General features: G+C 31.8%; 1 protein-coding gene across 1 annotated transcript in view; it reads right to left on the minus strand.

Annotated features, from left to right (window-relative positions):
- The window catches only part of Cep290 (centrosomal protein 290kDa), a 77,668-nt gene that overhangs the window by 51,598 nt on the left and 14,536 nt on the right, over positions 1-11,534 (minus strand). The window contains exons 15-24 of the mRNA XM_013018821.1: positions 10,602-10,702; positions 10,442-10,529; positions 9,483-9,592; positions 7,922-8,006; positions 7,250-7,392; positions 4,783-4,947; positions 4,049-4,198; positions 3,099-3,214; positions 1,190-1,292; positions 877-1,107 (exon numbers count right to left, since the gene is read on the minus strand). Coding sequence (XP_012874275.1) covers positions 877-1,107; positions 1,190-1,292; positions 3,099-3,214; positions 4,049-4,198; positions 4,783-4,947; positions 7,250-7,392; positions 7,922-8,006; positions 9,483-9,592; positions 10,442-10,529; positions 10,602-10,702 — 1,292 coding nt within the window. The remainder of the gene's footprint in view (positions 1-876; positions 1,108-1,189; positions 1,293-3,098; positions 3,215-4,048; positions 4,199-4,782; positions 4,948-7,249; positions 7,393-7,921; positions 8,007-9,482; positions 9,593-10,441; positions 10,530-10,601; positions 10,703-11,534) is intronic.

Genomic DNA, 11,534 nt, shown 5'->3' on the forward strand with positions numbered 1-11,534 from the left:
AAAAAAAAATCTAGCAAGCTTCTGCATCACAGTGGTGCCTTAAGGCTGTTCTAAGGTAGCTTATTAAGAAACAGTGTAAATAATGGAATTCATGAGGTAAGAAAAAGAAAGGACTTAGTTATGATTCATTGTGAAGTATAATAGTGCTAGAAAAATATCTGTAATTCACTTCATAGCTCACTGTGAGCTTCTTTTCTTCATCTAAGCACAAATAAGTGACCCATAAGTCTTTGACTATGGAACTACCCTAAACCAATTGTTATGTTGATGAATTTATCCAGGAAAACTTGAGGACTCTTCAGCTTTGTCTAGAATGAGTGAGTACACTAAGACAAGAGCTGTCATTTGGAGCCTCCTGCCATGACATCCTTCATGTTTCCCAGAGGTGCTCCTTTTTCCCTTTCAATCTCTCCCAGCTCTACTTTGATACTTTGACTTACTTAAATAAATCCTGGTTAAACTTCAAAAAACATTTATATTATATCAAAATTCTTGACTAGAGCATGGGACAAACTGAGGAAATGTAAACATAGTTTGGGCATTAGGTAAATTAGGGAGTTATTTGTCAAATGTTTAGATAAAGTCATTTTGGTATGTCAACAAATAAGTTTTGTATTGTTGAGATGTGTAATAAAACTATTTAGGAGAGAAATGTCTACAATGAAAACTTTCTACAAAAAACAACAAAAACATGAAATAATGATGTCAAGTGTCATTCTAGTAATAGATGTTGGGTGTTCATAATTTTAACCTATCTGCAGCATGTATATATATATATATACACACACACACATATATATGTATATGTATACACATATATATGAGAGAGACAGAGACAGAGAGAGACAGAAACTCAAGACTAAGTATCAGAAGTACCTTAAATCTCTGTAAACATCCAATTTTCTCACAAACTTCAGCCTCCATGGATATTAAGTCATTCTTTTGTTTCCCATTTTCTTTTCTGAGGTGTCGTTCCATTTCTACTAAGGTTGTATATTGCCTTATGAGTGACTTTTCATTCACTTGTAAAACAGTGATTTTTCTACTGTTCTCTGAAAGTGTTTTTTTCATTTCATCCGAATCCATCTGAAGAGCATTGAGCAAATTCTGCACAAAACACTTTGATGTTACTGAATCTAGTGATTTCAGTAGGAAAACTGTATACCGATATTAAAATAGCCTTACTTACATTATATTCTTTTACTTTTATAGCATCTTGTTGAATTTGAGCCTCCAGTTTTCTCTTTTCTTCTTTTATCGTTTCAGATTCTGTTTTCCAGGTCTCTTTTTCACTAAAAACAAACAAAATTCATAAAGTAATAACAGTAGTAAAATGATGACATAGTAAATCCAATAAAATGGTTAGTTATATGAAGACTTTAAGTATGGAAATTCTAAGTTTTTTTTTAATTTGTTTAAAAAGAGACATCCTAGAGATTCAGTATCTGATAGACAAAGAGTTTACATTTTCATTCAATTTTTTAGGTAAATGTAAAGTAACAAGTTATTATCAAATTATTTTTGGTTTTCTAATTTGTAATTCTGAAAATATTGTAACATAATGGTCTATTTTAAATCCAAACATAAAGTACAGATAAGTATTTCTAGACCATCTTGTTCCAGAAGATAAACCAAGGTTTGAAATTTGGTTCAAAGACTAGTTGGTTTTTGTCAAAAGGATATAAAAATCTGTTTAAAGGGTACTCAGTAGCCTTAATATGAAAGAATAATAACTGCAATTGAGTCCTTACTCCAAACTAATTCAGGAATCAAGCGTCAGCATTCTGACCTAATTACCACTGATTACTTGAAAAATGTTTAGAACATCAACAATAGAAATAATTAGACTTAAAAGAGTCATTTAAGTGTTTTCATCCTTAAAAATATGTGATGGTTGGGGGCTGGGATGGTGGCTCAGTGGTAGAGCACTTGCCTTGCATGCCTGAGGCCCTGGGTAAGATTCCTCAGCACCACATAAGCAAAAAGAACAAAGCAGGAAGTGGCGCTGTGGCAAGTGGTAGAGCACTAGCCTTGAGCTGAAGAGCTGAAGGACAGAGCCCAGGCCGAGTTCAGGCCCCACGACCGGACCCCAAAAAAATAAAAAATAAAAAAATATATATATGTGTGATGGGATGCACATATTTTAAAACTTGATTTACCCTCTTCATCATTTTATATATGTTAAAGCACTGTGTTGTGCACCGTAAGTATATAAAAATCTTCTCAATTCACAAAGAGGTCATTGCCTGTAGAAGAGATATTCCACAATCAATTATAATCTGTTTGGTATTAACCAATTAATGATGGTAGTATCATTCTCTTTGGTACTGAATGGTTGATATTTGGACACATAATTTAATTCTGGTTAATGAGATCTGAATCAAAATCTGCCAGATATCTTGCAGGGGTGGGGTTGGAGTGGGGGGAAGAACCAGACAAAAAACCCTTAAATTATGTGGAAAATACCACAGTATCCCTTCTCTTTAGTGAGTGTGGTTTCATCATCATGATCTTTTACAACTGCATTATTAGCAAAGTAGGAGATAACAGCAATCTACATCTATTGCTAAATCAAATGGTAGTTACCTTAGTGCCTAAATCACTCTTACTAGGTATTCTAATTCCCAATTCTTACCATGGAAATCATTCTTTTGAAATAGAGGAGATGGCAGAGTTAAGGAGAAATGTTAATTTCCTTCACATAAATATAAGAAATGATTCAAATGATAATGAATGATGCTGACAACAGTGGTTATTCACAAAATATTCATGTGTGCTATGTATTACTCTGGGCATTTTCACATACTCTTAAAAATATTACTGTCAGAAAATTTTAAGGAAAGGAAATGAAAACACTGATTAAGTAACTTGCTCTGTCTTCTACTAGCAAATGTTAAAGTCTGGTTTAATATTTAACTAAGCCAGTGTCAGGACATACAAAGGCTTGTGATCATTGAACTATTTTATTTAGATAAATATTCCTGAAAGCAATTCCTATCATTTAAAAAAAGAAGAAATGACAAAATATATTTTCCATGTTATTTTCTTTATGAAGAATACACTGCAATTAAATTTATGAAATCTTGCTAAATATATACCTTAGATATTCTTTATATAATAAACTTTGCTGATGACGAATTACTGCAAATTTTCTATTATAGTCTTCAAGAGAGTCTTCTAATTTCTTTAAATTCTTTTCTTTATTGTCTAGTTCCTAAAAATCAGTTCAGAAACAAGAATTTATTACATCACAGTGCATTTTGAGTTTAAAGGTATAAACTCATCTTCCAACAAGATTATAAAAAGTACAAAACCACACCAAATCCATAATCAGGATAGATTATTTCTATGATTATTTAATCTAAATTAATCTAAAATGATAAATAAATAAATCCACAGTAGTGGATTCCCAATGTATATTTCAATAATCTATTTGTAAACATTTCATTATAAGGCATATAACATAAAGCAATGTGACTGCTTTTGTAATTATGTTGGTAATGTATGTATTAAGGTATTCAAACTTCAAATGTAATAATGAAAATCACCTTTCATTACTCCTTTTACAATGCCCATAACATAGCTAGCAAATTGAAAAACAAGCAGAATAAAGTTTAGTAGAATATTTTAGTACAATATTCTATTTAATGGGTTAACTAATAATAAAAGAATAAAAAACATAAAAGATAATATGGCTTAAAAACTTTTAATGTGGTTAAAAAAATAAAATAATACCTAAAGATGAAGCTAAAAAGCTCGATCACGTTATTCTTGAATTGCTTTTCTAACAAGCAACATAAAAATACAATTACTAATCATTAATTTTAGTAGCTGCTTATTGTAATACCTGTGAACACCATGAATAAACATGCATATGAAGAAAATATATTACTATGCTTCTCATGAAGATGAATGGACTAAAGTTTATACTATTCAAACTACCGTAATCCACTAATAATGTATCTCACATTAGAGTACTCAAAGGAATTCATGCAAATTAAGATAATAGCCATTTTTTATTTTTATATACATAAAAAATCTGCCATACCTGCAAGAGATGTATTAAATATTCATTCTGAGAATTAATGATATTGGCACTAGATGGTGCTATCCCATCAGGTAAGTCTACTCCTTTAAAAATGACATTTGATCCTTCTGATTGTCTTAGAAGACTGGTTTCTTTCTCAAGATGTTCTATCTGGAAACAAGGATAAGAATCACATTTTGAATATCCAAAAGCAAACTGAAGCAATAACCTCATACTTTCCTTACCTAAATTAAATTCCATTTTGTTAGTTAGAAGTGCCTAATATATATAAGACAGAAATTTTGTGTTTGTATTTATATAATAAGGCACTTATTTCTGCTTAATTTTTATTCATTTGTGTTTTTGTTTCTTAGTGTGCCAGTCCTGTGGCTTGAACTCAGGGCCTGGGCACTGTTCCTGATGCCTTTTGTTCAAAGCTAGTGCTTTACCACTTGAGCCACAGCTTCAGTCCTGGTTATTTGGTGGTTTATTGGAGTTCAGAGTCTTACAGTCTGGACAGGCTAGTTGCAAACCACAGTCCTCTGATCTCAGCCTCCTGAGTAGCTAGGATTGCAGGTGTGAGCCACCTGTGTCTGGCTTCCATTTAATTTTTATAAGAATACTCCCAAAAATTTTTCTTAATGTTGAAAACTTCAAGGGACATTTTTCTTATAAGGCAATTCTTTAAATAAGTTCCCTATAAATTCTCTTACATTCTTATGCTTAACACATTTTTCTATTTAATATATTCTCACCTTTAAATTTGCCTTTGCCAACTGCTGAGAATAATTTATAGCCTCCTTCCGAGATTCCCTGAGTTCCTGTCTTAATTCTTCATTCCTTCCAGTAAGTTGATCAACCTGGGCTTTCAAATGTAGACTGGCATCAAAGATTCCTTCTGCATTCTTTGATTCTATAGCCTAGGATATTTATATATTAGAAATGTAGGGGAAAAAAGTAGATTCATAGTAATAAAAATTTACCCTTAATAAAAATTGACATGTAAGCATTTTTCTATTTTCATTGTCATGTATACTATTTCACTTTATTTAAAAGTATGAATTTAGAAAAATCTTTACCATATACTAAGCACAATAATTACTTCATTATAATAAGCAACTCCAATTTGTTAGTAGGTTATCAAACTATAAAAATCATCCACATAGGAATAAGATAGTAAGGACTGAAATAAAAATGTCTCTTCTTGGCTGGAAAAGTGATTTAAATTGTTTATATCTTCATTTCAGTGTTTCTAAAGAAGCAGAAATAACGTCAGCTTCGCCCATTCCATAGGGTTTTAGTCAAAATTAAGCAATAGCATCTGAATTAAAAGCCTTAAGAAAAGAATAGCTTCTACCATCAGTTAATTGTGGTTTCATTGCTTCCTTTCCACATAGTTGTCTTAATAAGGACTAAATATGATAAAAGTATGCAAACATAATGAATGGGCAAAAATAATACATCAAATATTAAGATATTATTATAATCTATTTACTGTCTGTAATTCTCCAACAATAGCATACATAAATATACCCATACATAACATACTTACATAGTGTGTGTGTGTGTGTATACGTAAAACCTGGGACTTGAGAAAAAATATACAGAAGTAAACTGTTCAGTTCAACTGGTTCACACACATTTTATCAAATAATTTTCTGACCTTAGCAAGATGTTAAATGTCCTAGTGTCATTCACTTTCTGCTACCAATTATAGTGTTACAGAAATAATTTAACTACTTAATTATATTTTCAAAAAAAATTCAATGATAAGAATAGTTCTATTTAAGCCAGGTGCCAGTGGCTCATGCCTATAATCCTAGCTACTCAAGAGGCTGAGATCTGAGGATCATGGTTCAAAACCAGCCCAGGCAGGAAAGTCAGTAAGACTCTTATCCCCAATTAACCACCAGAAAACCAGAAGTGGTGCTGTGGCTCAAGTGGTAGAGTGCTCACCTTGAGCTGAAGAGGTCAGGGACAGCACCCAGGCCCAGAGTTCAAGCCCCCATGACCCATCAAAAATAAAGAAAGAAAAGAAAAAAAGAATAGTTCTATTTAAACAAGAAGTAATTTGGGAAACAGTTTAATAACCTTTACTCAACTTGGTCAGATAATGAAAACAACACATACTTAGGCAGTAGTATAAAATATGTATTGTATTTAGGCTTCTATAACAAATACTTACTAATATTATGGGCAATAAACCTTTAAATATTTAAAATAAATTCCTTGTATTACACTTTCAGAGTTGTGGGATAATTCAAAGCAGATCTACCTCTCACAAATACAAAAGGAGTAAAGAAACTAATGAATCTAGAAAATCAACAAAGTTAACCAGTCTTTGAAGACTAGAAAACAGGACCATTAAAGTTCAACTCTGTCATATTTACTAGATACAGGGACTTATGATTTTTCTCTTTTTTTTGTCATTGGTGCAAAAACACAAAGTATCCTGTTTGGAAAAGCCCAGTGGGAAGTGCAAGCCAAAAAAGAGCTCTGAATTCTGTATTAGAAACAACTGATTAGCTGGGCACTGGTGGCACATGCCTGTAATCTTAGCTACTCAAGAGAATGAGATCTGAGGATTGCAGTTTAAAGCCATCCAGAGCAGGAAAGTCTGTGAGATTCTTTATCTCCAAATAACCACCAGAAAACCATAAGTGGTGCTGTGGCTTAAAGTGGTAGAGCACTAGCCTTGAACAAAAAAGCTCAGGGACAGCCCAGGCTCAGAGTTCAAGCCCCATGACCAAAAAAACAAAACAAAACACCAACTGGTTGCAAGCTGATCTTTGAATCAGAAGAATATAGATGACAGAATAAAGTGAGAAAGAACTTGAAGTCAGATCAATAGCAATTACCTAACGGGAAAAAGAAGAGATCAAAGAGCACCTAAGAACCTATGAGCTAATATCAAACTGCACAAAAAATAGTACTAGAAAGAAGAAGGCAGAAAAAAATTGAAGGAATAATGATGGGAAACTTTACAATAATAATAGATTAAAGATGCTCAGTAAACCTCAAACAGTACACACACAACCACATATTCAACCTTAGTATATTATAGACAAACTGGTAAAAATCATATATAAAGAGGATATATTAAAAGTTCAATTGACTCAAATGCATCAAAAACCATGGAGACCAATATGTAATGGAATATCATCTTGGAAGCAAGTCATGATGTAGTCAAAGATAGAAATTACAATGATAAAAGTGACTTACATTAACTAGTCTTTCAAGACTAGGGATAATTAGAGATGTTTCTCCTCCTTTAATATCAGGATCCTTCTGCATTTCTTTTATAGCTTGTAGTATTTCTTTCATACCTGCTTCAAGTTGCTTATTTTCTTCAAATAATTCTTTTACTGTAATTATATTTTGCACTTATTGAATAACTAGAACTTTTCTACAATTTAAATTATTGTAACAAACACATGACAAATAATTCACTGAAAAAATACACTGTGAAATGAAAATATAAATAAACCAAAAAATTCAACTATAAATCCAACAGGAAATAGTTGAGTTACTTGGCAGACTTATTTAAGTCATGTGCATTTATTTATAAATACCCCTAGCTCACAGCTAAAAAAAAATAACATGTCTTTACCTTAAATAGGCTTTATATTAAAATTTTTGTTTTCTAACTTCACTTTCATTAGATAATATGAAATGACTAGACATAGGTCACAAAAATTAAAATTAAGATCAGTATCAGACAGTAAAAATAACAAGGCAAACCTACTAAATGAGTGGCAGAGACAAAGTAACCTATATTATAGAGATAATTAAGGATAAACAGGTTAGACAACAGAGAAAGTATTAGTTTATTGAGATCTAAAATCTTTAGTGTAGGAAAAACAGGTATAGAAAAGTAAGATAATAGAAACTTACATTTATTCTGAAATTTAGCTATTACTGTCTTACTTCTTTCTAAATCTCTTTCCTTTTCAATTAGTTCTCTGGAAAGAAATTCATTCTGAATAAAACAAAGAGAATAAAATTGATGTGTTATAAAATATCACACGTTAACAGGTTTTAAGTTACAAACAAATTTGAAAATTAAACTAAAACACCAAAAATGAGGCTATTTAGATATAACAATTATGAAAATAAATACAGGCCAAAAGAGATGGTGATCTCCCTTCCACCTCTTCATCCCACAACCCCTAGAAAAAAGTAAAGAAACATAATGAAGGTTTCTGTCTTTAATATCACAATCATTTCTCTTAAAGTCTATCTTTATACTACCTGTTCTTCATGAATTCTATGACGTTCAAGTTCTATCTCTGCATCTCTACTCTGTGCTTCTTTGATCAATAAATCCTGTGCTATGACTTCATTCTAAAAAACATTTAACATATTAGCCAAGTCAGGTTCATATCAAATCAATTTCAGTTTTAGACTTTTGATGGAATGTGTATAAATTGTTACTGGGTAAGTAAAAAATTTCCTAATTGTTACAGAATTTGGTTAGCAAAGTAATGAAAAAGTTATCCACTAAATATAATTTTGAGGAAAGCTCACCTGAGATCTAAGAAATACTAATTCTCTTCGTAGCTGTTCTATAAGATTTTCAAGTGGATCTATCTGAGAGAATTTTGACTGAGCAGCAGTAGGCACCGAATCTGAGCAATTAATTTCAAGCTTACTTTTCAAACTCTCAGTTTGTAAGGATACTTTACTTTTTCTATTATCTTCTTTCAAACTGAGATCAGTGTACTGTTTTGGGAAGAGAACCTGTTCATCTTCTGATGTTGCCATTTGTAATTTAACGAAGTCACCACTATGGTCATAGATTTGTTGACAAAATACTTGAGATTTTTGCCTAAGTGATAACTTCTGCATTAAGTCTGAAGCTGTTGGTGAAGCTTGGAGAGATGAATTACTTATTTGTATGAAGCTAGTCTTCTCTTGTGCTGGGTGGCTTACTGGCAGTTTCTTCATACACTCATTAGAAAGAGAGCTTAAGTAGTCAGTTATATCTTCATTGCTCTCTCTACTGAAAGTACTGACTAATGATTCTAGATTTCTTAAAGATTGTAGACATGGTGCTTTAAAAATCTCTCTTATTGTAATAGTCTCTGGAGATGAATTATTATCTTTTATTTGCATAGATGAAGAATGTCTGGTTAATGAGACAAAAGGATCCACACCACTTGCTACACTAGAGTGAATTTCAGGCAACGTTCTTGATATTGATTGTATGATCATGTTCTCCTCTGTCTCATTCTGATCTGATGGTGGAATACTGAGTGAGGAACTCCTATGCAGCAGCTCTATTTTATCTGAATTCTCAATCTGTATTCAGAGTAAATAATGTCTCATTAATCAAACTTTGTATCAACAGGTTACTTAAGCAAGCAACTATAAAAGAGCAGAAGTCCAAAATGAGATAAAGGGAGAAGAAATGAAAGCACTGGTGACATTTCCTTTCACTCTTTTTGCTCTTTACCTTCGATTGTGCTTCACACATACTGAGGTTCACAAAGTTCAGTTTTCTATTTCCTGTACCTTCTTCTTGAGAAAAGTTTTCAGTTAATTTCAGGTCCTCAATGGTTAATCCTATAATTTAAAAAATGAACAAATTAAAAAGATATTTTTCTTTAATTCCAATGATTTAATTCTTTGAAACTAGAATCAATTTTAATCCAACTTCTTTTCAATCCACATCTTTTAATAAACTATTAGTAAAATGAGGAAACTAACTTGATTTTCACCTTCTCTATTATTCTTTGCCCATTATGTGTTTAAACTAGTAACTAGTAAGAACAAAAATAGAAATTAAAGAATCAGGAATTATAAGTACACTGCTGATTTTACTAATAAATTATAGTTTCACTTATCTAGAAAACATCTGCTGTGTGCTAATGACCAGAAGGCTAAAAATCTAAAATCTTACTTATTTCATAGGTGTAATAGTAGACCTGAGCTAAATTAAAAACAATCTATCTAGCCTCTAACAAAGAAAGCTCTGCAATGATTATTATCAAACTAAACTACAATTTCCATTATACAAAGATAAGATAAACAAACTAAAAATATAATGTAAACTCAATAAAACATGATTTTTACTTACAAAAGGTATCAAGAGGGAATATCCCTTAAGGAAAAGGAGCATATTAAGAAGAATATTTATTAACATAAAGTCCCTAAGTTTTATCATTAATTACAGCATAAGAAACTAATCCTATAAACTTGTCAGAAATACATGATTATAAAGTTTGGGCTTAAGATTCATGTTTCAACCCAAAGACATTCATACACCATAGTTTTCATTTACTGAGCTTGTAGCTACATTTATATCACCATAATAATATAGTTTTCAAAAGCATCTTTGAAAAACAGAAAATCCAAGACCAAAATGATTCGTTTTCAATGATTCTTTTAAAGGTATAAAACAAGTGACTATACCTAAGTTTGCAATTCTTTTTCCTCTTTCTTGAGCCATTTGACGAATTTTTCTTTTCAGATCAAGTCGTTCTTCTTCTAGACTTTCAATCTGCGAAATATGAATTATTAGTACTTCTCTTTAGTCTAACTAAGAAAATAATAAATTGAGCACCACACTTGCCTCTTTCAAAAGAATCTGGTTTTCAGCTCTGTACTGCTGCTGTTTTAAGTGTTTATTATTTTTAAATTCAGTCAAATCAATCATTGTCTTTGGTTCAAGGCCTAAAACAGAAAACAACACAATTAAAAACTTAAAAACATGCAAATGAACTGCAGAACTTTCATGTACCATCAAGTAAAGATGGCAATTCAATTAGCTAGTATCACTGAAGTACAGAACTTTTTATACAATAATTGTCTAAATATTTTCTAATAATCTTCTAGATAATTTGTATTATAGCTTAAATTAAAATTTTATCAGAATCTATCATAATTTTACCATAACTTCTCCATATTGAGCTATTGTAAAGGTAGAACTATAATGCAATAAGAATATTAGGTTTGTTAAGAAATGGAAAGACTTGGAAAAAATTATATTAAGTGAAGTAAGCCAGGCCCAAAGAAACATAGGTCCCATGGTTTCCCTTACTTGCATTATCTAGTATATGTCTGAGTCAAGCAGAAAAGGTCAGATAAGGTGATGTTAGGGAAATGAACCCTTAGATATGTATTCAAATGTTTTTTTCTTTCATGCGATTGTTTCTAGCACATTTATAAGATTATTTCTTTGTTGCTTTGTATGTCCCTCCCCCACAGTATAACCCCTGCTTTCACTGTATTTGATGTCGGTATAATTTGTGGAGGGGACGGGGAAAAACCAAATCGTTTAAATAGGGATACAGGTGGACCCATTGCAACAATGAGATGCACAAGTCGTTATGTCAAAAATGAACTTTACAACTTTGGTGTGGGGGAGGGGGAGCAGGGAGGTTTGGATGGGGGGGGCAGGGGGAGGATGGAAAGGGATGGGAAGGGGAAACAAAGGAGGAGGCTACAATGCTTGATAAGAAATGTACTCATTATCTTGCCCATGTAATTGTAACCCCTCTGTACA

Source organism: Dipodomys ordii, unplaced genomic scaffold, assembly GCF_000151885.1.
Source record: "Dipodomys ordii isolate 6190 unplaced genomic scaffold, Dord_2.0 Scaffold3, whole genome shotgun sequence".
In the NCBI taxonomy this organism is placed as follows: domain Eukaryota; kingdom Metazoa; phylum Chordata; class Mammalia; order Rodentia; family Heteromyidae; genus Dipodomys; species Dipodomys ordii.